At 34.9% G+C, this 26,966-nt stretch overlaps 1 protein-coding gene across 1 annotated transcript; it reads left to right on the top strand.

Moving 5' to 3' along the window:
* Positions 1 to 11,895: 11,895 nt before the first annotated feature.
* Positions 11,896 to 17,774, top strand: LOC127857494 (uncharacterized protein DDB_G0271670-like). The gene is made up of 2 exons (XM_052393888.1): positions 11,896 to 13,054; positions 17,683 to 17,774. The coding sequence occupies exons 1-2, from the start codon at positions 11,896 to 11,898 to the stop codon at positions 17,772 to 17,774; spliced, it is 1,251 nt and encodes a 416-aa protein (XP_052249848.1).
* Positions 17,775 to 26,966: the final 9,192 nt, after the last annotated feature.

The following is a 26,966-nucleotide window of genomic DNA, read 5'->3' on the forward strand; positions in this document are numbered from 1 at the left end:
TTCTACTACTACTATTACTACTACTACTACTTCTACTACTTCTGCTACTACTACTAGTAGTTCTGCTTCTACTACTTCTACTACTACTACTACTACTACTGCTACTACTACTACTACTACAAAAACTACTACTTGTACTTCCATTTCTACTTCTACAACTACTATTGCTACTATTACTTCTACTACTATTACTTCTTCTTCTACCACTACTACTACTAATACGACTACCACTACTATTTTTACTACTTCTTCTACTCCTGCTCCTACTACTACTGCTACCACTACTACTACTACTTCTACTTCTACTACTACTGCTAATACTACTACTTCTACTACTACTTCTACTACTACTACTACTTCTACTACTACTATTACTACTACTACTACTACTACTACTAGTAGTTCTACAACAACAACAACAACTACTACTTCTACTACTACTAGTACTACTACTACTACTACTACTACTACTACTACTACTACTACTACTACTACTACTACTACTACTACTACTACTACTGCTACTACTACTACTACTATCACTACTATTACTTCTACTACTACTACTACTACTACTACTACTACTACTACTACTACTACTACTCCTACTACTACTACTACTACTACTACTACTACTACTACTACTACTACTACTACTCAAATACTACTACTACTTCTACTACCACTGCTACTACTACTTCACCTACTACTACTAATGCTACTTCTTATATTTCTACTAGTACTGGTACTACAACTTCATTTACTACCACTTCTGCTACCGCTACTTTTATACTACCACTACTGCTACTGCTACTTCTTCAACTACTACTACCTTTATGCACTAATCAAAATGTGTTTTGAATGTTGTCAGCTTACCTCATCATCGACTGTTTACGTGAATAATCTACGGTAATTTTTAGCTCATCTATTTTTTTTGAAAAACAAAAGTATGAGCGATTGTCATCACCTGAGCGTCGGCGTCGGCGTCTGCGTCGGCGTCAGGTTAAGTTTTGTGTTTACTGTAGGTCCACTTTTCTGATCAAGTATTGAAGCTATTGCATTCAAACATGGCACACTTACTAACTATAATGAGTTAACTGGGCAGGCAAAGTAAGATAACTCTGGCTGGCATTTTGACAGAATTATGTGCCCTTATTTTACTTAGAAATTGAAAATTGAAAATTTGGTTAAGTTTGTTGTTTAGGTCCACTCTATTCCTAAAATATCAAAGCAATTGCTTTCATACTTGCTACAATTACTAACTATCATAATTGGACTGTGCAGGCATTGCTCTGTAACTATGACTAGAATTTTGACATAATTATGGCTCCTTTTATACTTAGAAAATTGGCAATTCGGTTAAGTTTTGTGTTTAAGTCCCTTTATTCCTAAAGTATCAAAGCTATTGCTTTCATACTTGCAAAACTTACTAACTATCATGAGGGGAAGTGCAGTCAAAGCAATGTAACTCTGACTGGCATATTCACAGAATAATGGCCCCTTTTATAGAAAATTATAGATTTGATCGTTTGTAGGTCCACTTTATTCCTGTAGTATCAAAGCTATTGCTTTCATACTTGCAACACTTACTAGCTATCATAAGGTGACTGTGCAGGCAAGTTAAGTGATTCTGACTGGCATTTTGACGGAATATTGCCCTTTTTTTGACTTCGTAACTTTGAATGTTTGGTTAAATTTTGTGTTTATATCCACTTTACTTCTAATGTATCAAGGTTACTGCTTTTAAACTTCAAACACTTTCTTACTATTATTAGGGTACTGTACCTGGCAATTTAAATTTGACCTTGACCTTTGAATGACCTTCACTCTCAAGGTCAAAGTAAAATTGCCATAACTTCTTTATTTATGATTAGATTTGATTAATACTTTAACAAAACAACACTTACCTGACATACCACAATCTACCACACCCAAACCATCCCCCACGCTCCACCCCAAAACCCCCCACTCCAAAACAGTTTTTTCATTTTTTTTCTTATTTTTTAAAGATCATCTAATAAATGATCACATCCCACACTATACCCTCCTCTCAACCTCTCACCCCCTGACCCCCCCCCCCAAACAATTTTATTTTTTTTAAACATGGTTATAAAAAACTCTAATGTTTTCTTGTATTGCTTTATTTTTAAAAACTGTTCAACCATCCCATCCGATAATCCCCCCAATTTTTTTTTAAATTTGTGTTTCATTTTTTCAAAGATAATGTAATAAATGACCACACCCCACACTTTACACCCCTCTCCACCCCCACCCTTCCCCTCTTTTTGATTAGAGTATTGAAATAGGTACCTTCACCTTTAAAACGAAAAATAGATCAGCGGTCTGCACCCGCTAAACGGTGCTCTTGTTATAAGATGCTGTGTCTAAGAACACTATTATAACGAAATAGATACATGGTGTCTGTCAAGAGACTCTTGTCTGAGTTGTTGAGTTTCACGAAGTCACATTGTCTTTTTTTGACGATCACGTGAAAAATCTAATATTTGAACAATTGGGTTAAATAGACAATACGAGTGTGCACGAACTATGCACGCGTATTTCAATTGTTGAAAATTTGATATCTCTTATTTTGTTTAAGTATGTTGGTTCAAATTGCTCTAATGATTATGGCATAGCCCTGTGAGCGTATAAATCAACAACCAGTGATATTTAAACCAAAGCGGGCGGTAACGACAATTACAAAAGTAAATTAAAAAAGAATAAATTAATGTGCTATCTTAACACATAACAGCTTTCTAGACTCTAGTCGGAAACAAAAAATAAGCTTCTTTCCACTTACCTCTAAATTGAGTTGCTTTTATCAATATAAAGAAGTGAAACTCCAGCTGCTTGAGCAGTATTGCATTATCATTATAAACAGTTAGTTTATCAATAACGTTATTAGTATCAAGACTTAAGATTATGATCATGAAACATTTCTAATGTTGAAACTATTGTGGTTGTGTGATTGTGTCGTCATATGCGACAATTTCAATCGACAGCGAGGACGCTGAATGATTTGCCTAGTATACATTCACACACATGCGTACTTGCAAAGGTAGTTTGCAATAGCTTATTATAAGATTGGATTGTAATTTGTATTTGTACAAGTAAATTCATATTCAGCCTATGATCAACTAACCGTATTTTCCGTTAAATATTAGGTTTTTGCCGTATAACTGCTGATCTTAGAAGTTGTTTCATCAGATTTAAATACGACAAGGTTTAAATAGATAAATGTTAAGCCTATATATATATAAGCTTCTTATATTGTTGTTATGTGTGCCTTAACCTGTTATTATTTTCAAAGTAAACATTTTGGATGCGGAATTAGCGACCAATCCTCAAAAAGAATTGTCTGAGCAATTTACATGAAATTGTGTCTTTTATCAGCTGATATTTGGTCACGTTGGGTAAAAATCAGGTCATATCATAAGAATCAATAGGACTTTTGAAATAAAATTGTTTTATCAATGAACATGAAATTTGTAAACGATTATATTTTTTCTATTGACATCTATGCCGGATTTGATTTTTTCCATACTATCTTAAGCATAACTGCCAGAGGTTCGAGCAGTTTTTATTTTTTTGACTTAATACAAACATTCAAACAAACAAGAACTCATATTGTACCATCATCCTGTAACTGGCTCAAAGCTTAAGTTTTTATATTATGATAAATTTCTCCTGAGAGTCTAGACATGTTCTTACTATAACTATGTATCTGGCTGCGATGAGATGAGGTAGGTATCCTGGTATAACATGATAGAATGTGTACCAGCTTTTATCACATGATTCACAAGAATTGGCCCACCAGAAGCCTCTTTTGCCTTGTTGTCAAACATGGGTGTAACAAGGGTTTCGATAGTGTCAATGTTGCACAGAATTCAACAATTTGGTCAGAAGTGTAAGTTATAACGTTAAAATAAAAAAGAGCAGATTATATCATAACACACCATTTATCGTTTGTCGATTGTCGTAGTGAAACTTTGGTCTAGACGTCATTGTGTGTATATTAAGGAGAATAAATTGCAAAGAAATCCTTATGTACCATCCGACTTGTGTTCTTGTGAATTTCGTTGTGTATAATTTTGAAAACAGCTTGCGGTAATGTTGTCATCAATGATCGAACACAAAACCATAAACCCGGAAATGCAAATAACGAGATACTTTATATTTTAACGTACTGCTAGCCTTACACTAAATTGTATTTCATGCGTTGTTATTTATAGTATCACTATAATAAGTTGACATCGCACATGTCTTTCAAGTAACTTCTACAGTACATTTAAATTAACTGTAAAACTACATGTCATTATGCCACTAAAATGTGAAGTAAAAATTACATAAAACTAGTATTTGAGTTTCCTTTATTCACGTAAAATATTTACAATATTTGATTTATATTATAGGATCCAAGTAGTAGTAGTAGTAGTAGTAGTAGTAGTAGTAGTAGTAGTAGTAGTAGTAGTAGTAGTAGTAGTAGTAGTAGTAGTAGTAGTAGTAGTAGTAGTAGTAGTAGTAGTAGTAGTAGTAGTAGTAGTAGTAGTAGTAGTAGTAGTAGTAGTAGTAGTAGTAGTAGTAGTAGTAGTAGTAGTAGTAGTAGTAGTAGTAGTAGTAGTAGTAGTAGTAGTAGTAGTAGAAACGCAAGGCCTATAGTAGTAGTAGCCGTAATAGGGAAGTAGTATTTGTAGTAGTAGTAGTAGTAGTAGTAGTAGTAGTAGTAGTAGTAGTAGTAGTAGTAGTAGTAGTAGTAGTAGTAGTAGTAGTAGTAGTAGTAGTAGTAGTAGTAGCAGTAGTAGTAGTAGAAGTAGTAGAAGTAGTAGTAGTAGTAGTAGTAGTAGTAGTAGTAGTAGTAGTAGTAGTAGTAGTAGTAGTAGTAGTAGTAGTAGTAGTAGAAGTAGTAGTAGTAGTAGTAGTAGTAGTAGTAGTAGTAGTAGTAGTAGTAGTAGTAGTAGAAGTAGTAGTAGTAGTAGTAGTAGTAGTAGTAGTAGTAGTAGTAGTAGTAGTAGTAGTAGTAGTAGTAGTAGTAGAAACCGCAAGGCCTACAGGTTTGGTCTTTGGCATTTAATCTCTTAAAGATGTCCTAGGCTCATTGTTTTCAAATTGTGTCCCTGTGTTAAAAACTGGCAACACCCCATCGGCCATATGATTTAAAGAGACTTATACAGAAATGACTGCAAAAATTGTCTTCTCTCAAACAGCAAAGATCAGAGTTCAATTATTTTGTTATTTATTTTTGCTCTCTGAATTTGCTCAGACCATGTCATTGTTGTCAAACTAAACTTGGTTCATATGATTAATATAGACATCTGGAGCAAAGAACATAAGCAATCTTATTAACTGAAATCCAAACGGTAAGAGGTATAAACTGTGATGTACCAAATTGCATGGTGGACATCTGATACGTTTATTCAAATCACGCATACCGAGTAACAATTTGCTCCACGCAACGAGTTAGGTTTTGTTGTTAGTGTACTTATTGAACACGTAAATTTGTTTTGATACTGGGTAGGAATTTATTACATCTGTGTTATGAAGTATAAAACCTAGAGTCAATAACATAGTCATTACACAAACGTCACACAGTATGCCCATAATTGGTTTAACCGATATGTCTCAGGTGATTTACCGAAGGCCTTTTAAGTCCTCGTGTTTCCTTTGTTGACAATACACAGAAAGTATAACAAAATATGCAATCCAAGTTTTATGAATTTATCTTATAATATGGCCTAGTACTTAAAATATAAATAGAAGTTAAGTGACCGTGACAATACCTTCGAACTATGTTTTAACAAGAAAGATCATGTATAATGTTTAAATTTTCTTATACAAATATACTTTTTGTATTGACGTACCATTTTACTTTTTTGGAAAAGAGAAATATCCAGTTTAATCAGCTGCATTTTTATTTATTTGCAGTTTCGCGATAACGATGAATGCATTTACAAAGTTTTATTATAATGTCTTAAGTATTATTGATTGTTGTTTGATCAAAAGTACGGTGACACCCTTTAATATATGTTATAGTTCAAATTTGCCGATTGTGATTGTAGTTATGATTGTCGAATAAGATGAATATTACACGCAATTACATTCCTCAGTCATCAGTATTTAAACCCGTATACGAATACGGATATATAAAGAATATATGGTTGGTGACTTTTGATATCATGTGATATCAGACGAGTCTAATTTGGCGTAGGAAAAGGCGAGGTTTTTCCGAGCCTTTTCACACGCCATATCGGACGAGTCTGACATCACATGATATCGAAGTCACCAACCGTATATTCTATTAATTATTCCACTTTTAAAGTAAATAAGAAAATATTAACTAAACAAACAAAAACAAACAACCGCTAAATTTCATTGATGTAAGGTAGAAAAATATGCAAATTACTAGCCGATTAATTACATCCGCTAGCGTCTATGCATATTTACACATAAAAAATAGTTTGCAAGTAAGCAACAAACAATAAAATTTAAATGCACATTATTTAACAAAATACAAAAATTGAAGCGAGAAATCGATACTTAAAATTACAAGTTCTGCACTAAAAACACGATACCAATATTTTTTATAATAACACATTTGACATGTACATGTACTTCCAAGTACACGCCAACCGCTATTTTCAAAGCGAATGTGTAGAGTGAAAATTTCAAACAATAAAGACAATAACCAAATGGAATAGGATTTTAATGTAGTGCGCAAATTGGAAGTGAAAAGTGTTTTATTTTTCAATTGTCCATCTCCGTTGTATACGTTTAGTTGTGAGGTGCTAACGGTTTTCCCGAAAAACAGGCCTTCGCTGCAATGTCAAAGTGGGTGGGGAACGCGCCTGCTTGTCCCAAGTTGTGGATTTCGAGTTGCTGGAACTTTCTAAGGAAGCTGCTTTTGTGCAATATTCAGCGATTTTGCAAGCTGTATGTTTGGAGTCGGAGTTATATATTGCTGAGATTAATAATGTGTACGTTATTGTGGCCAATGATCTGCATGACATCTGTCGGAGAGCAAACCTGAATACCACATAGCCTGCACCATATGTTTTCTGGTCGAGTGGTTGGTAAGTTTCATCGTTATACATAAACACTGCACATGTTTTATTATTTGTGCTTTTTTTGACACCCATTTTCATGGTGATGAACCAACGATCAGTGCCAATATCCCTACTGTCATTGGTCTGTGTGCTCGTTTAAAGTAAATGGGTTGTTTAGCTCCGATAGGCCGATAGGCCATGGGGCTATTCTTTGCATAAAATGTCTGGCAGTGGGCTATTTTCATCTTCGTGCAGCAACCTTGGCCCCCTCATTTTGTTAAAAAAAATAATAGTCGCACACTGTTCATATTGTGAAAAAAATAGTCGCGCACTGTTCACAGTTGTGAACAATGGGTGGTGACTATTCAACATTGTGAAAAAATGAGTCGCGTATAGTTTAACATTATGAAAATATCAGTCGCAAACTATTAACAATTGTGAAAAGTTGAACAAATTGGGGAAAAAAATAGTCGCTAACTTTTTTAAGTATTGAACATTTGCATCGCGAATTCCTCAAAATTGTGCAATGAATAAAAAAAAACAAGTCTATTATAAAAAGGTTTCCAGTTTAAAGAAATTCCTAAATATTATTTTTTTAAAGTTGTTCGTGGCCATTTCATATGCCTATATTATCATTGTTTTGATAACGATATTGTGTGGCTGTCTAAATTGTAATTTGTTCAAGTTAAGCTTAACAATTGTTATTTTAATAATCTCTATTTTGACATTTTGTCTCATGTTGGATTTGTTATATTTTATTAAAGTTTTTTTTTAATTTTAATTGCAGAAAGTTGCAACAACACATTTCGATGTGTCATGATAATTCTCCCAAGCTCTTGGCGATACAGTTCTAGCCTTATCAGTGTAACCGGTCTCAGTCTTTATCTGCCTCTCATAGAATCAAAGATATACCCCCTCTGCATTCCGGCACAGCTTCAAATCAACCCATCTTATATTTTTTTGGACAGGTAAAACTTTTTTCAACAAATGTATATTTCGAGAAAAGTTTTTTGTATGTGATGGTTTTATCTTTGAATCTTATAGATCTTAAATCAAATGCATAGTCTAATAATTATTTATAGATCTGGATTTTTATTTTAAAGTATTTGTGCAATGATTACTTAATTATGTTTTATAAAGGTTTCTTTATATCATTTTCAGGTTAACTTGATTACCAGACTACCAGTGTACACAACTATTTTCTGTTTTGTTAAAGGTGTGGAGACAGAACCAGTTTTATGTACAGTTTTGATTTCAGACACTTAAAAATTGAATAGTTCATGTATAATTAGATATCATATGGCAGGTATTGACTTAGAATGAATCTTTATTATTTAATTTTTTTCTTAACAATTGAATTGTTCATGTATTATAAATAATGGCAGGTATTGACTAACAAAGCATCTTTATTATTTAGAATTTTCTTTGTCAACATTTATTTATTGTGTATGATATTCACTTTTTTGCCTTTGCTATTTAAAGAGTGACACAAAAAAGGAAAGCATTTGTATCTTTAACTATAAGTTGTCCTGAATTATTATTTTGATCAAATCTGTCAGGTTTAATGTTTAATTAAAACGTATTAAGTTTATTGTTGGTTAAGTTAAATGTTTCTTATTTATGCTGTATGATAAATCCAACAAAAACACATATTTTTCTTTCCTTTTTTATCAACGTTTCGGCTTACGCCTTCATCAGGATAATACAAATAATAACAGAAAGCGGATGTTACGTCATTGACTTAACGTACATTAAAATGCGGGAAAATGTACGTCAATAAAATGAACGTTAATTAAATTAAGCTTAACTTTCGGATTAAAGAATACACAATTTCCTATAAAAGTATATATAAAAATATTATTAGGAAAAAACAAAATTAAGCTTCATTAAATTCAAGAGCTAGTCTTTTATGTTAAAAAGAACTTTGTTATTCATACAATTAGGGTGTAATGTTTTAAGTCTATGTACCCAGTAAGTTTCTTTACACAGACGATTTATGTTGTTACTAACAACATCAATTGGCATAAAGGAAAAGTCATTTGCGCTGTGGTGATCTTCATTAAAATGAGATGCGACCAAAGTTGAAAATTCAGGGTTAGAAAAGTTTCTTATGTCAAATCGATGACTGTTCATTCTTTTTGACACCGGTTGCATGGTTTGTCCAACGTTCTGCTTCTTACACTGTTTACATGTAATGAGGTATATTACATCTTTAGATGCACAATTCATATTCTTCTGTAAATTAAATTGCTCGCCTGTTACTGTACTTTTAAATTTTTCTCCAACGACGTGTATGGATTTACAATGGGAGCAACGTGTTCTTCCACAAGCACTGGACGCGCGTGAACTGTTCAAACTGTTCGTAAATTGAGCACGTACAATGAAGTTTCCTATATTATTAGGCCTTTTAAACGCCAGTATGGGCTTATAAGTTTCATACAACTTCTCACTTCTTCTTTCTGTGACAGGTTAAGTATGTCCCAATACTTGTTTATTGCGGCTCCTATGTTTGGCAATGACGGATTATATTCCACTGTAAATGGGATAACTTTTGTTTTTGCTCTATTGCAGGACTGTAATGCGTCTTCTTGAGATAGAGCAAAAACTTTTTCAAATGCACAATCGATAACTTTTTCCGGATAATCTCGCTCTTTGAAATGAGGCTTGAGGTCTTTAAGTGACGATTTGAAACTGTTGTCATCCGATATAATACGTCTATATCGCTTCGCCTGACTGTATGGTATTCCGTACTTACACTGTTTAGGGTGGCATGACGTATAGTCAAGATATTGGTGGTTATTGGTCTCCTTTATGTGTATATCTGTTTGAAGTGTTAAGTCGTCATTAATAGAAACAGCCACATCGAGAGAAGACACGATTTTCTTAGAAGCTGAATGCGTAAACTTCATGTTGGGGTGAAAACGGTTTAATGCTTCAATAAACAATTCAAGCTTCTCTAAAGAGTGGTCCCAAATCATAAATATATCATCTAAAAAGCGAAACCACAGTGTCGGTTTATGTTCACATATTTCAATGAAGTCTTTTTCAAGTTTTACCATAAATAGTGAGGCATATGCTGGCGCCATTGGACTACCCATAGCGGTACCCATTTTTTTGTATTTTGTAAATAGAAATCATCATCAAATTGAAAATAGTTATTTTTAAGTACAAGTCGTAACAACTTAGAAACTATGTTGCTATTAATGTTGCCATTATGTAAAAACTCTTCACAAGCCTTGATTCCATCGTCGTGTGGGATGTTCATGTAAAGCGATGACACGTCTAGAGTGAAGAGATAGGTTTCTTTACTATTGACTGTCTTATTTTTGAGCTTTTTTATGAAGTCCGTTATATCTGTGATGAAAGACGGCAATTCAAACATGTATGGTTTGAGAATAGAGTCTATATATTTCGAAATATTCTCCGTAGGTGAATTACATGCTGACACAATTGGACGACCGGGGTATTGAAGCGGAAGATTTGCATTTGTTTCTTTGTGAATCTTTGGTAAAATGTAGAAAAATGGAGACCTTATATCCAGTGGTAACGCATCAAATTCGTTTTCAATGCTGGCATGTGATTTTTGTATATTTGCAATGCAATTGCTAATACATATTTTTACATTTTCTGATGGGTCGCTGGATAGTTTTTCATAATGAATTTAATTGTTTAGTTGACGTAAATCTTCATTTTTGTAATATATTTTGTTCATAATCACAACAGTGTTAGATTTGTCGGCTTTCTTGATAACAATGCTATCATCTTGGGACAGTTTTCGAAGTGAAGCTAGTTCCTCCTTAGTAATATTACTATACTGTCGTTATTTTACTAGCGGACTGTTATATTTCTTCTGTGATAGCTGTGATATAAAAGTCAATATTTATGCTGTATAATTTTTGGTATTTTTAAGTGAAGCAAGTGAGGCCCAAATTTGTATTTGTTTTATTTTTCCCATAGATGAATGTTCATTTCTGTCATGCTTTCCATTTTTTATAAACTTATTAAATGATATAAGTTTTAATTATTATTAACTGTTTATGGATTTTCTGAATGCAATATGAATGGTTCAGTTTGTTTACATTTTAACGGAGTATGCGACACTCCACGCCTACAAAAAGTAGTTCTCAGTATGGGCGGGACTAAGCAAACATTAAACGCTGCACAAAATAATGGTGAGCGGAGTTAAACACATGATATTTATGGGCGGAGCTTGAAAGTGTTATCGGATGGGGTATACGATAACACTTTAAAATATCATGTCAGCGTCTCCAATGTAAATGTTCAGTAGTGGCATAACAAAAATTGTAAACAATTCTTGTTAGCCCTATTTACTAAGCGATGTAATTTTATAGAATAGTTATAAATCATAATAATAGGAAAATAAGACATAAATGGTCATAAGAAACGGGATCTTTGGAAGTAACATCTGTATCATGACCTCTGTACTATTAATGTTTTTGGTGAAAACCATTGATTTAAGTAATAACCTACATTTGTCAAATAATCGCTAGAAAGCAATTAATAATACTTGAATTAAGCAGTCATAACAGCGCAATCTATAAAGTCACATGTACATAACATAATCGAATTGATATGTATGTTAATTACTGTAAACATAAATATTGTTTAATCAATGTGTCTCACATTGTGTTTTCATGTTAGCCACGTATATGTAATCAGCAGTTTGTTTATGGATTTAGTAAAACCATCATTTCATTATTGAAAAAAAAACTTCAGAATTATGACAGACTAATATTATCTCATAGAATCATATGAATCATCTATGGCATTGATAATTATTGCACACAAACACAAGATATGTTATTTTAACATAATTGTTTTTGTTTTGCTTAGTATGGGTAAAGCATCGTCGAAACCAGCTCGCGGTGCGAGTGGAACTACACATTCATCCTCCGGTCAAGGAGCGAAAGGATCTAAAGCTTCATCTTCAAATCAAGAAGCGAAACAAACTACATTTTCAACCTCAAGTCTAGGAGCGAAAGCAACTACATCATCATCCTCAAGTCAAGAAGCGAAAGCGACTACATCATCATCCTCAGGTCAAGGAGCGAAAGCAGCTACATCAGCATCCTCAAATCAAGGAGCGAAAGCAACTACATCAGCATCATCAAGTCATTGTGCGAAAGCAACTACATCAGCATCCTCAATTCAAGGAGCGAGAGCAACTACATCATCATCATCAAGTCAAGGAGCGAAATCAACTACATCAGCATCCTCAAGTCAAGGATCGAAAGCAACTACATCAGCATCCTCAAGTCATGGTGCGAAAGCGACTACATCATCATCCTCAGGTCAAGGAGCGAAAGCAACTACATCATCATCCTTAGGTCAAGGAGCGAAAGCAACTACATCAGCATCCTCAAGTCAAGGAGCGAAAGCAACTACATCAGCATCCTCAATTCAAGGAGCGAAAGCAACTACATCAGCATCCTCAAGTCATAGTGCGACAGGAACTAAAGCCTCATCATCTGATCGAGAAGCGGTAGAAACTACATATTCATCATCATATCAGGGAGTGAATGGAGCTACACCTTCATCATCAGATTCTGGAGCAAAAATATGTACAGCTTCAAACTCTGATGGAAAAGCGAAAGAAACTCCGCAATTACAAGATATACAAATGGCTGAAATTGAGGACCGCGTTGCAGACGTCACGCGAGATGCTGTTGATCAACTTCGCAACCAAGAACAAGCAATCACGAATCATCTTGAATTGTTTGAAATTAATTTAAAGCGCTCGATTTATTCGGGCGCAATCGATACTTTGAACGAGCTGAATCTGGGAGCGCTCAACATTATGAGGGACCTTGAATTGGTAGGAATGGGCGAAAAGGAGGCAATCGTCTCAGGTGCAGAGGATGGAAGGCGGGAATTGGAGGCAACGTGTATCAAACTAAAAGAAGACATTGAAAGAGAAGGAATTAAGGTCATGCATAACATTGATTCTGGTGTGCAGGGACTTCATGAAAGAGAGCACGCGAAGGCACGAGACGGTAAGCGGTATGTTTTAACTTGCTTTAACTACCGTTTTATGGGTTCCAAAACAGTTTAACAAATTTACAATGTATGTGCGTGCCGGTGTCCATTTTAATCAAACTATCTATGCATAATACACATTTTAGAATACGCCTATATTTATCTGCTCTTATGTGTGTTTTTTAAATAAATATTAGTGTAATTAGATCGCATTTATTTTTTATAATTAACCCATAACGCGTTATTTGTTGTAAGCCGTATCCACCTTGGAATTTTATTCAAGCTGCTGTGTCACAAAATATATAATGACACAATAAACTCAACTTTTAACTAAACTTTTAAAAAACAAAGAAACACAAAACACAGAAACAGCACTCGTTTAATGATTATATCAATTACATATTTTGCGAAATGTTTCCCAGAGCTTATAATTATTTACATAGCGAAGAACATGCTGGGTCAAATAAAAAGCTATCTTTAACTGTGACCTTAAAGTTGTATCAAACATGAAATCAGTTATTGCTCAATAATTCTGAAACCTGTTCATAGCATTTCTATGTATTATGTATCGGTCGAATTCGAAATTACTTTATACGGGATCTACACCTATAGATCACATTTAAGAAAAACCTTGTGAACACTCTGGAGCCTAAATTAATTGCTTGTCAAATAATGATGAGAAATTGGGTGAAATACTTGGGTTTTCTTTATGTACGAAATATTTACAAGTATATCAGTAGCGAGTATGCATGACGGTCAAACGATTAAATATTTGGATCTGGTGTGTGTTTAACAACAAAGGGGTTACAATGCTGTTGACACAAGCCTTAGGCTGTATTTGCATTATTTATTATTTGTACCACAACGCTCATTAACGTGTGCAAATTCAGCCAATCAGGAACAAGCACGTATAGAACACTGACCAATGGGATTCATAACTGAGTTTCACGGGCCAGATGTTAGAGGGAAACAAGGAGTTAGCGTTTAGACTTGGAGACGCACGGATCGAGAAAGACACAATCATGTAGCAATCACAACGTATTTGTATAACTGAAAATATTAAGTATGTTAGACATTAAATTGGACTAGAAACTGATATGTGGTGTTGTTGAATATTTTATCCTATATTATGCAAAGAAATTAACATAAATAGAGAGGGACCGACTTGTCCCATGCGCGACACGAGAAAATGGTAGTTAATGCAAAACTCGTCATCTTGGCAATTCGCGCCTGACGAGATATCGAATGATAGGCTACACACCGGTAATTTAAGAGTAATGAGCATTGTTAGTAACTTTGTGTCGTCCATGAACTATGAACGATTACGTGACATGCTCTTATCTTCATCAAAATTGTTGTCAAAACATTTGCTCAACAGATATCTCAGCAGAGCTCAAAACTGGATCAAGTTGGGTCAAAAACGAGGGTCACTAGTTCAAATTAAAAAAGCATCAGTGATCAATTAACATATACATTCCACAATAATTGAAATGCTGATATATGGGCCGAGCTTTGAACTGGGCCACATAATATCATATAGTAGGTCACTACTACTACTACTACTACTACTACTACTACTTCTAGAACTGCTACTACTATTACTACTACTACTACTTCTACAACAACTTCTACTATTTCTACTACTACTACTAGTACTACTACTACTACACCTACTACTACTACTACTACTACTACCACTACTACTACTACTACTACTACTACCATTACTACTACTACAACTGCTATAACTTCTACTTCTACTTCTACTACTACATCTACTACTACTTCTACTACTACTATTTTTACTTCGACTACCTCGACTACTACTTCTACTATACGACTACTATTTCTACTTCTACTACTACTACTGCTACTACTACTAATTTTCCTCCTCCCCCTCCCCCTTCTCCTACTACTACTACTACTACTAATATTACTACTACTACTACTACTACTTCTACTACTACTACTACTACTACTAGTAGTATTAGTAGTAGTAGTAGTAGTGGTAGTAGTAGTAGAAGTAGTAGTAGTAGTAGTAGTAGTAGTACTAGTAGTAGTAGTAGTAGTAGTAGTAGTAGTAGTAGTAGTAGTAGTAGTAGTAGTAGTAGTAGTAGTAGTAGTAGTAGTAGTAGTAGTAGTAGTAGTAGTAGTAGTAGTAGTAGTAGTAGTAGAAGTAGTAGTAGTAGTAGTAGTAGTATTTTTAGTAGTACTAGTAGTAACAGCAGTATTAGAAGAAGTAGTAGTGGTAGTATATAATATTCGGATTTCAGAACTGATCGAAGGTATGAAGAATCTTAGCAACAACAAATTAAATCACTTAACCATATCTCCATTGGACGACTATTACGATAACACATTACGAGATGTTTATATGCCGCAAATAATTTTGGCGATGTGAAAGAATTAAAGAGAGTTTAAGAAAACAGAAAAACCAGGTTAACAGACAAAACATTTAGCCCACGCACATTTATTTAAGGAGAGGCGAGGTAAGGAAAAGCAACATTCTGATCAAAGTCTGCCCCGGATTGGTGCGGGGAATCGCATGTTTCCACTGCATAACAGTTCATTATTATTTAGTGATGTCGACGTTATTAAAGGCTATACTTTTGTTTTCCATATGATATTGAGAAATTCTCTAAAACAATTCGACGTATATACTATGATTAAAGAACAAATAATAAACTCGATTTACTCCCTTGAAGACCTTAAGAAGGAGTATAAACTAGTAAATGAGATCATAAAACGTGAAAAATATTTGGTACTACTTGATGGTCTAGATGAGTGGACCGGACCTGAAGGTCATCATAACCTACCGACATTGGATCAAATTAAAGCAAAGCTTGTAACCAATCTAGAAGACCTATTGTCCAATCTTCATGAAACTTTGCTAAAACAGTTGTTTTGTAATACCTTGACCAAGTTTAAGAATGGTTCCGGTCTGTTCAAAGGATTGTGACCTGGGGCGGATAATGTTTCACTTTATGACTTTAGAAAAACCTTTTTAACATTCTAGATGTCATATTTTTGTTCAATTTTGACGAAAGGTGGCAAATATTTGTACCCCAGCTATGATAAAAAAAATGTTTTGCCCCGTTGAAAAACATGGCCTGGCAGTGTTTCTTATAAGGTTATTGTCAAACTTTATGAACACTTTAGAAGTTTCATTCTTAGTCTTACAGCCATGCAACTTGTCCATAACATTTGTTCTAATGATATCACAGACTATTCTACAAATTGTTTCCGCTCGTTCAAAAATATTATCACAAGGGACGGGCAGTTTTCCTAATATAGCTTTAGGGAAATATTTTAATATATATAATGATATAAAATCATGCATTTTTGAAAAACATTACACAATTTATAGCATAAGATTGATATAAAATTTAATGAAAGTTTGAGAAATGAAGACTGCATGGACCATAACACTAGGATTTTACGCCCCAAGCATTTACAGGAGAGAAATATAGCGATTTGTCTGTCTGTTCATTTACCTGTTTGTGTGTTCTTCTGTTAGTATGAGGTTTATTCGATATGACACATTTTGTAAAACATCAGTAATTACATGTAGACTTTGAATTCACAAGTCCTCTTATATCTGGCTTTTAACTTAGTTACCAGTTATTAGCTCAATGTGATTGGGATTTCATTTGTTTCAATCGTACATTGTCCTCTGTACGTGAACTTTCCATTCAAAATGTAGATTTAAAAAAATAATAAGAGTTTCCCTGAAATATTTTAACACTCTAGAAGTCACATGTTTGATCTAATTATCATTCGATAACTATTTAGAATATTTATTCACATTATATCTAGGTCCAGTTTGAAATTGGTACCGGTAGTTTGAAAACATAGCCATCAGTGGGCAGGGAAGTTTTTCTTGCATTTTTGAAAAACATTACACAATTTATAGCATAAGATTGATATAAAATTTAATGAAAGTTTGAGAAATGAAGACTGCATGGACCATAACACTAGGTTTTTACGCCCCAAGCATTTACAGGAGAGAAATATAGCGATTTGTCTGTCTGTTCATTTACCTGTTTGTGTGTTCTTCTGTTAGTATGAGGTTTATTCGATATGACACATTTTGTAAAACATCAGTAATGCTTCCTATAAAGATTTGATAATTGCATGGATGATGTCTTTTCACACTATCAATACACCCACATCAACTTACCTCCATTTTACCATGACATTAACCTACATCAATATCTCATTTTATGTAGCTTTGATACGTAAATCGATGATGTCTTTAAGCAAACCACACCTACATCATCTGACCTCCTTTTGACCTGAACAGGGACCTTCTTTTTGACTGTCACTAGTTTAAAAGTTCCCCATTCTTGTTCAACAGAAAATAACGCATTTCGTCCAAGCAATACCGCCTGTTACAAAGCTTTGATACTTGCGGGGATGTTTGCTATGGACATCCTAACACACCAATATCCCCTGGCCTCATTATGAATTTTGCATTGACCTTCTTTTGGACTGAGACTCATTCAAATGGACCAATGAGTCAATACTGTAAAGGCTTTGACTGGGGCCTTTGTGTTTATGGAATGCTGCATCTTGTTTTAAAACATATGATAAAGAACGTGTGTCATTTACAGTGATTTAATGGTAAACAATACAATTATTGCAGGGCAGGCTCTTCTAAATCATCCACTGGGCAAGAAAGTCAAAAACCCCAAGCCGTACAGAAGAATGAAGGGTAATTATAAGAACAAATCTTAAAATTACATGTAGACTTTGAATTCACAAGTCCTCTTATATCTGGCTTTTAACTTAGTTACCAGTTATTAGCTCAATGTGATTGGGATTTCATTTGTTTCAATCGTACATTGTCCTCTGTACGTGAACTTTCCATTCAAAATGTAGATTTAAAAAAATAATAAGAGTTTCCCTGAAATATTTTAACACTCTAGAAGTCACATGTTTGATCTAATTATCATTCGATAACTATTTAGAATATTTATTCACATTATATCTAGGTCCAGTTTGAAATTGGTACCGGTAGTTTGAAAACATAGCCATCAGTGGGCAGGGAAGTTTTTCTTTAATGGTTATATTGAAACCTTGTTAACACTCTAGACAAAGCATTGTTTGCCCCATCTTCATTAAAACTGGTCTAACTATATCACAGCTGAGTTCGAAAATTGGTACAGTCTGTTGAAAACTATAGCTGCTACGCGATGAGTTGGTTTTGTTTGTAATTTTGGCTAAATCGCAAATTTTTAACATAGGTTGTTTTTGCTCCTTGCTAGACAATAAGATGAAATCATCATCATCATAATAATCATCATCATCTCAATCCTTACAATCATCATTATCAAAGTTAAGAGAAACTGCAAATCTTTTGTAAAAATCGCACGCAAATTGACGCAATTGCTATTAAAATGTGATTAAAATATTCCGATTTAAACTATGCGAGGGCAATTATTCGATAACAGAACAACGCATTACTCTTATGGGATTAGGTTCAAATTCGATGTTTCGATAACGATATAATGCTTATTAGAAAAAAAAAACAATTAGACGGGTATTGTTGCATCCCAAATTAAAGTGTATTCGTTAAACAAATATATGCAATTATTTGCCTGAAATACTGATAAATAACTGAAAAAGAAGTATTGCTATAATAAACTGTTAGGTTTGTGTATTTGGATGTTATGTGATGTGTTGTTGCTTGAATGCCTCACTTAGAATCTCCAAAATGTTCCAAGACATTTAAGCCCGTTATTGTATTTCACAATAACTGTATTCTTGCAGAGATTCAGTCGTGGTTAATCGAACAGTACCGGGAAATGTGTGTTGTACCAGTGTCGATGCTGGATCCTGACATAGATGTACCTTTAGAACGGATATACGTTTCCCCGTCCATCAAGGAACTAAGGAGAGGCGAGGAGACGAAAAAAATACCAAGGGGGAAAACAGATTGTTTGAGTTGTTACAAAGATTTGCTGCATTGTGACGGGAATCATGTTAATACAATTTATATCCAAGGAGATCCAGGTTGTGGTAAAACGACATTTTCAACAAAGATCGTTCTTGATTGGTGTGAAGCCCATTCAGAAAAAAATACCAGTGTTAAAAAAAAAATCAGGAGAAGCGTAAGAACCAGAAAGGGGACGTCAAACCCAACACATTTCGGAGATATTGACACTCTGCGAGAGTACACGTTTCTGTTCTTTGTGTCGTTACGTGATTACAGCGGATCCATGTGTAACGTCAGTCAGATGGTCGAGGATGCCATAAAGAGAAACAAACTAGCTTGGGATTACAGTGTATGGGAACATAAATGTATTGTTCTGACAGATGCTGCTGACGAATGGTACCACCCCGAAATAGCCTTTCCTTCGCAATGTAACGCAGAGTGCAGGTGCGGTAAGGAACGAAGTATGCCATTGTATGTAAAGCGAACAAACATTACCAACATAATAACCGCACGACCATGGAAATTTGCCAATCTAAGCATGAGCGATACGTTGACGCGACTGTTCGAAATTTCCGGCGTTACAAACTCCAATACCTTGGCGGAAAATGTCATAAATGTTTTAGCTGAGAAGGAAGGTATTTCTAAATATGATCGACGATGTAAATGTATTGATTTCTTTGAAAAAATAAATGCACAAAGCTTGCACAATCTCATCACAGTACCAGCTGCTTGTGTGCAGTTAGTGCATCAGTTTTACGATGGACGTTTATTGGAAGGTTCACGGTGTGCTATATACATGAATATGCTAGATATGCACATAGCCAAGGGATTGCAAAAACTTCAAATTGACAAATTTGACACTGAAGAAATTTGCGTTGATGAAATTACACAAATATTTGGAGCAGAAACAACCGAGTATCTGCAGGCTAATTGGTCGCTGGTTCGCTCTGCAAGTGCGCTTGCGTTTAAAACACTAACAGACTCTCGTAAAGAATCGTCGCTAGTTTTTGCGGAAAACATTATCACAAACCACATGACGAAAACAAAACTTGATTACTTACTACAGACAGGGATTATCACAAAGAAAAAATCGTTAGCGCTTAGGTCGCAAAAGAATGTTCCATACATGTTCGTACACAAAACAATTCAAGAGTTTCTAGCATCGTTGTATATTGCTATGAATCAGACGGACATTGAAGACATCCTGAACGCCATACAGTCGGTGTATTGTGATGGTAAGTCTATTCTGGACATCGGTCAGTTATTTATCTTCACGTGTGGAATGTGTGCTTCAGCGGTTGAAAGAATGTCAAAGCACATGATGGATGTCATAACACGCGACATGGAAAACAATCTGCATTTTACTTCAGACTCGGGCACACGTCTATTTTACAATCCTCATTTAGCACTAAGAATTGTATTGGATGGCTTTATTGAAAGGGTGGCGAATAAACAGCCGTGCTTACAACTTACACTCAGTCATGTAACACTTGATCATTTGGGAAGGCAGACCATCAAGGAAAACGATTCTTTAAATACGTTACTAGATATCAACATCTCAAACATCATAAGCATAGATGCACTTTTCATTGCCACGTCTAGTCAGGAAGCATCAACTCGTGTACAGGAAATTATTTCGCAATCAAGAGAATCATTGTCGTATGTGCGGCTTGGAAACACGGGTGAATTAGACCTGCAGGGTCTAAAACTCAAGTACTTATCATGTGGAGGAAATACCGCTATAAGTAATTTAGACTGCACGTATATGCGTATGTGTGAGATGATTGATCTAACATCATTATCAGAGAAGCGCATCTTACAATCGATGTCCGTAACTGGTAAAACCATTAGACATGTACAGCTGTGGGATGTTAAATCAATTGACCTTCTCTGTGCAACTCTACCAAACCTGACAAGTCTAAACACGCTTATATTAAATTCGACATATCTTGCGGATACACAGCTGTACTTCCTTCCTGAATCGATCAGAAATGTAGTTTATAATAAAGCTACTGTTTCCGCTCAAGATATAAAGTCAATGGTGGAATGGTCAAAGTCACGGGACGCATGTGTGTGTTGTAAATTGTATAATAGTATCATGCGTGCCAATAAGACGGATATGTGTAACTGGATGAAGCAGCAGGACGGCATTAACATTACAAAATGTGATTTCCCAAAACGAGACAACATATCGTTAAATGCTATCTATATACATATTCTTTCCTGGAGCAACATTTTATCAAAGTGACAATTATAAAGCCAGTTGTCAAAGATTCAAGACGAAAGGAGAGTGACATTACACTAAGGACGTTGACAACATTGAAAATTGACATTCGCTTCATAATTCGAATTAATAATACTATGCAGAGTAACAAACGCGAAAAGTAAATAATCTAAATGTGCTCGTTTCCTTTTTTGTGTTCTTTACATTTTGTGGCGACGCTCAATTCACTAATATAAATGATTGACTCAAGCTTGGACAAAATGCAAAAACCGTAAACAACACCCTTTTATGTTAAATAACTAGATTTCGCTTTACTGTGTAATTATTATCATTAATTTATACAACTTCATGATGTAGCTATACATTCCATTTTAAAAACGAGGGAAGAGTTTATTGTTTACGAGTTTGTGTTTTGTCTCTGGTGCTTTGCAACTCACGAAACACTGATGTATTCTATTTAACTTGTCCTTCGAGAGTTTTTATACACTATTGAATTATGTTGCAAAAAGTATGTTTAATGTAAGATGTTTTCCAGTTATTAAGTAACCTATTCCATGAGACAATATCTTGTGCTGTATTGTACATTATATGCAATATATATTCATTATAAACCTCCCAGTTTATGTTAACAAATCGCATAATTTATGATATGTGTAATCATGTGTTATTTATGAATGAAAAGAACGCACTATATCTTCGGAGGAACTTTTAAGTATACAATGTTGAAATGGATTTGTCTCAGAAACGGCAGATTCTATCAGATGTTAAATCGTGTAATATGTCAATAGTTTTATTTGCCGGTGCTCACAATTTTCAATAAATGCGCGTTTAGGAATTCACGCAATGGACAGACCATTTGTGTCAGTTTGTACAAATGGATTTATTCATATTTCTAAAATAAAACATATTGTATTCGTCCCTTTACAGTTTGTGTTTAATCTGTTTCAAAATAAAAACGATATCTGAGGTTTGCAATTCACATGGTTTTTGCCATGATACATGATGACGTATATCATTTGGCCGGTGGCGTTTTTGCGATGATGTCATTTGGTTGAAAGACGTAGAATTGCGGCCGACACTTATTTCGTTATCTGAACATGCAATTTTTATGGCGATTCGGTGTCCTTTTTTCTCCTTTTTCTTTTTTTTATAGTCTATGCTGCTTTCTTAGGGTGTCCTTGATCGACTATGATTGACTATTGCTGTCAACAATAAATAGCACTGAAAAGCGTAGGAAGCGGTTATAATACAGCATTAATATGTTGAAAGTCCATTTAACATTGCTGAGAGTTCTTGTACATATATTTTGCATCAACAAATAAATAATTAAGTATTGGATGACTTACGGGCTTTCATGAACATTATTAACTGTATGGACATTTAATTAAATATATTTAATACAATTGTGCAAAAAAGTGCCTAATATTGCCTTTATTTTTAATGGTTATTTGGTTAAATCGTTTTCAAAGCATTTTAAAGTAATATAAATGCATAAAATTAACGAATATTTTGCAAAATATTTCGTCAAATAAAGTTTACGCATAAAATATCACTATTCCTTATAGAAAAGCGTCACGCTTAATGTGGTATGGTAAGAGAGATTAAACGAGATACACAATGTTCTTTTTTTTTCAATGCGACTATATAATCCATGTTAATGTCCCGCCACGATATCCGAACATTTACTAGCGAACGAGAGACTGGCTTCGCACAGCATCGGAAGAACGATGCATTCATGAGAACTAAGTCGTGCTTCCGAAGCTAATCTTGCGTTCGCTCGTATATGTTCGGACTTCATAGTCGGAAATTCACATGCATTGGTATTACTTACAATAGCTCACATTGCTAATAAAAAATATATTTCAGAGTGGCCTACATAATAATATGAAATGTGTTCCTTTAACTTTATTTTCAAAGATGTTGAATGATTTATATTAAAAGGAAGGTTTGGTTCTATGCTATACTCATCCCCTCATTTAAGGGCGTTCAATCATTATAATGGCAAACACGTCTCAAGCGCTTAAATAATTGTGAAGTTCACCATCCAGACATTTGTAAATTAAGTGTACTTGCTTAACTAAATGTATTGAACTCCTAGTATTATTCCAACTATAAACGTTCGAATTAATATGAGCCTACCTATAGGACAACGGGGCTTAATGTATGTTCGTAAAGTGTCGTCCAGATTAGCCTGTGCTGTCTGTACATAACGGGGCTTAATGCATGTGCGTAATGTGTCGTCCAGATTAGCCTGTGCTGTCTGTACATAACGGGGCTTAATGCATGTGCGTAATGTGTCGTCCAGATTAGCCTGTGCTGTCTGTACATGCTAATCAGGGACGACACTTTCCGGTTTATGGTATGTTGCGTTGAACGGACGATATGTACGCACATGAATTAAGCCCCGTTTTTTGCAGAGCGCGGCTCTTTAAAAATAGAAAATATTATGTGAGTGTTGGATAAATTAAGTTTATCATGCAAGGCTAAGAACCATGGTAGCGCGAGGCTTATCCAACCCGCATAATATTATATTTATCCAATTATTTCTTCTATGTTTACATTAATAATGTTAAAATATCGCATTTTTAAACGATTTGTTCTTCCGCAGTTGACAAACGCAGATTCTCCATTTTTTTGAAAAACCCACTAATGATCTAAAATAGCACGCGACAGGTTTATTCAACAAGGTGGGATAGAGGCTAGTTTATTTCATGGGGTATTATACCGTCTGAGAATGGGTTAAAATACGGTAGTTTGAACTAACCCCGCTCATACAAGCACCTAACCGCTGTTATATGCCCCTGTACATAAGCACAGTCATGGAAAAAAGATCTTCAACTGTGAAACCGACCACCCACCAGTCGTCTTGATGAAGTGCCTTGCCTCTGACCAGGGCGTGCGTTCGAGCTACAGGGGCCACGTAAGTTCTCGCCTTCGACGCAGCGCTGGATGGCGTCCTTCTTTTCTTAGCACCTGGGGGGGGGAACACTCGCGTATGGGAAACACTGGTGTTACACTATCGAATGGGTGTTATAGGAAATGCGGGCATATGGGAAATGTGGAGAAGGAATCACATGCATTTGGGTTATACGGGTTAGGGAATCAAGGTCGTATGGGAAACACGGGTATATGAGAAACACTGGTGTATTGGAACCACTGGCGTATTGGAAACACTGGCGAATGGGAAACACGGGCGTCTGGGAAACACAGGCGTATGGGATACACTGGCGTATGGGAAACACGGGTGTATGGGCAACACTGGCGTATTTGAAACACGGGTGTATGGAAAACACTGGTGTATTGGAAACACTGGCGTATTTGAAACACTGGCGTATTGGAAACACTGGCGTATGGGAAACTTGGGTGTATGGGAAACACTGGTGTATGGGAAACACGGGTGTATTGGGACCACTGGCGTATTGTAACCACTGGCGTATTGAAAACACTGGCGTATTTGAAACACGGGTGTATGGGAAACACTGGCGTATTGGAACCACTGGCGTATTGGAACCACTGGCGTATTGGAACCACTGGCGTATTGGAAACACTGGCGTATTTGAAACATGGTTGTATGGGAAACTCTTGCGTATGGGAAACACTGGCGTATGGGAACCACTGGCGTATTTTAACCACTGGCGTGTGAGAAACACTGTCGTATTGGAAACACTAGCGTATGGGAAACACTGGCGTATTGGAAACATAGGCGAATGGAAAACACGGGCGTATGGATTCTGTCGAAAATCTCTAATGTAATATAATGTGCTTTGTATGGTACGGTATGGAAAAATATATAGGAGCAAAGTTTGCCCAGTGACCGAGGGTAATACAAATAAAAAGAAACCATATCATATGATAATTAGAAACAACTTTGATAATATTGTATTCATAAGTAGTAACAGGAATGTACATCTCGATTATGATATTAATAATAAATATTGCACTTGGCAATACATGGGCCGCGTTTTATGATAACTGGACGTAACGCATGTGCATAAAGGGTCTTGCCAGATTAGCCTGTGCATTCAGCACAGGCTAATCAGTGACGACACTTTCACCCTAAACTTGATTTTCGTTTAGAAAAGACTTCCTTTAAACGAAAGATTCCATAAAAGCGTACAGTGTCTTCCCTGATAAGCCTATACGGAGTGCCCTTGAATTAAGTTAATTTTCCCCTTACTCAACCATTATATTATAACGAATCACAAACTGTGTTTGAATTGTGCGTTGGCATGAATTCTGTACGTTTGTGTATTGCTTGATTTAAGGACGTACGCGGCAGTTTAGTTTCACGCAAATTTGTTTAACTATAACACCGGTTGCGCAATATGTGTATGCTTTTTCGGATATTCGTTTAAAAACGGGATGTATATCAAATCAGGGAATAATATCAAAAGATAAAGTAATATGAAGCAATGACAATTGATATTCAATCTAAAGCCTCTTAACGATATAATACTAATCAACAATCATGCCTAAGACCAGACAGCCTTTTTCATCGCGTTATTGTAACGGCGAGCATGAGTATAGTTACGAAAAAAGGCGATACCATTGAACATCTTTGTTTTTCAAATAATACGTGTTTGAAACGGATGGCTTTCCTTAGAATTAAGCAAAATGGTATTGAATCATCATATATTGTAAACATGTCATAAAAATATATTTCATTACCAATAAATCATTATCAAAATATTTATATACATTTAATGTCATGCTTTAACAAATAGGAAAACTTTTATAATTTTAATTTCTCAGACGTCGGCTTATTGTATCTACTCCCATGAAGTGTTGTTAGGGATCATTTACTTCATAGAATACCTAAATGAATTATCATAATTTATCCACGACGTATGGACCATTTGCGGTGGAGTTGCATATTGCCAAACGTGCATATATGCGAATATTATTATTTTTTTCACATATTGTTTTCTCGTTTGGACCCATTTGATTAGAAAAAACAACATTTTGTGGGGTTTTTGTTAGCAATTTATTAAAAGAAACATTGATATTGTAAAAGGTTTCTTTCTATTTCCATGACACGTGGAACTTCTTTAGACGCGACATGCAACCATGTGTAGCATACGGGAACTTAATAAGCCCGTATAATGGAATTGGAAACACCATTAAGTTATATACAAAATAATCACACCATTTCATTTTTATATCAGCAAAAGATGGTTCTAACAAACTAACAGACTATCAAACATATTCTATGGGTATTAAATACAATGTAAACTTCCGCGCACGTCATTCAATCGTATTCATTGCTTTTGAAAATGTGAGTCAATGTATATATTAAAATAGCAATACTAATGTCAGTATTATTACATAACATACTGTCAAAAACTTTAAATTATTATAATTTCAAAAATTTCTAATAGATAATGAAGTTCATGTAGGAAGCGAATGATTGTTTAACATATACGTCATAATTGCCTTCTGTAATATCTCTTTTCACATGCACACATTTTTTGTAGTATTTAAAGTGCAATAGTTGTATTTCACTATGTTTTTATCCTACACGAACTGTGAACATAAACATGCCGTGCATACATATATTAATAGCAATTTCAATAATCTGTTACTGCTTATCAATATGTTTATGCATACCAAAGGAATGCCGTGAATTGGTCAAGTCTTGTCAAGAATTTAAACAAATACCGTTGATATGCCCCCTTAAGTGTATTTTGTACGTCTTGGTTTAATTTGGAAACGTTATTAACCTTACATTAATGATATCGATGCATATTACCAATTATTTGTGTTTCCA

This window comes from Dreissena polymorpha, chromosome 14, assembly GCF_020536995.1.
Source record: "Dreissena polymorpha isolate Duluth1 chromosome 14, UMN_Dpol_1.0, whole genome shotgun sequence".
Lineage (NCBI taxonomy): Eukaryota > Metazoa > Mollusca > Bivalvia > Myida > Dreissenidae > Dreissena > Dreissena polymorpha.

Coding starts and splice junctions, on each gene's coding strand:
- LOC127857494 (XM_052393888.1), top strand. CDS start 11,896: ATGGGTAAAGCATCGTCGAAACCAGCTCGCGGTGCGAGTGGAACTACA. Junction 13,055..17,682: donor GCACGCGAAGGCACGAGACG/GTAAGCGGTATG, acceptor CAATTATTGCAG/GGCAGGCTCTTCTAAATCAT.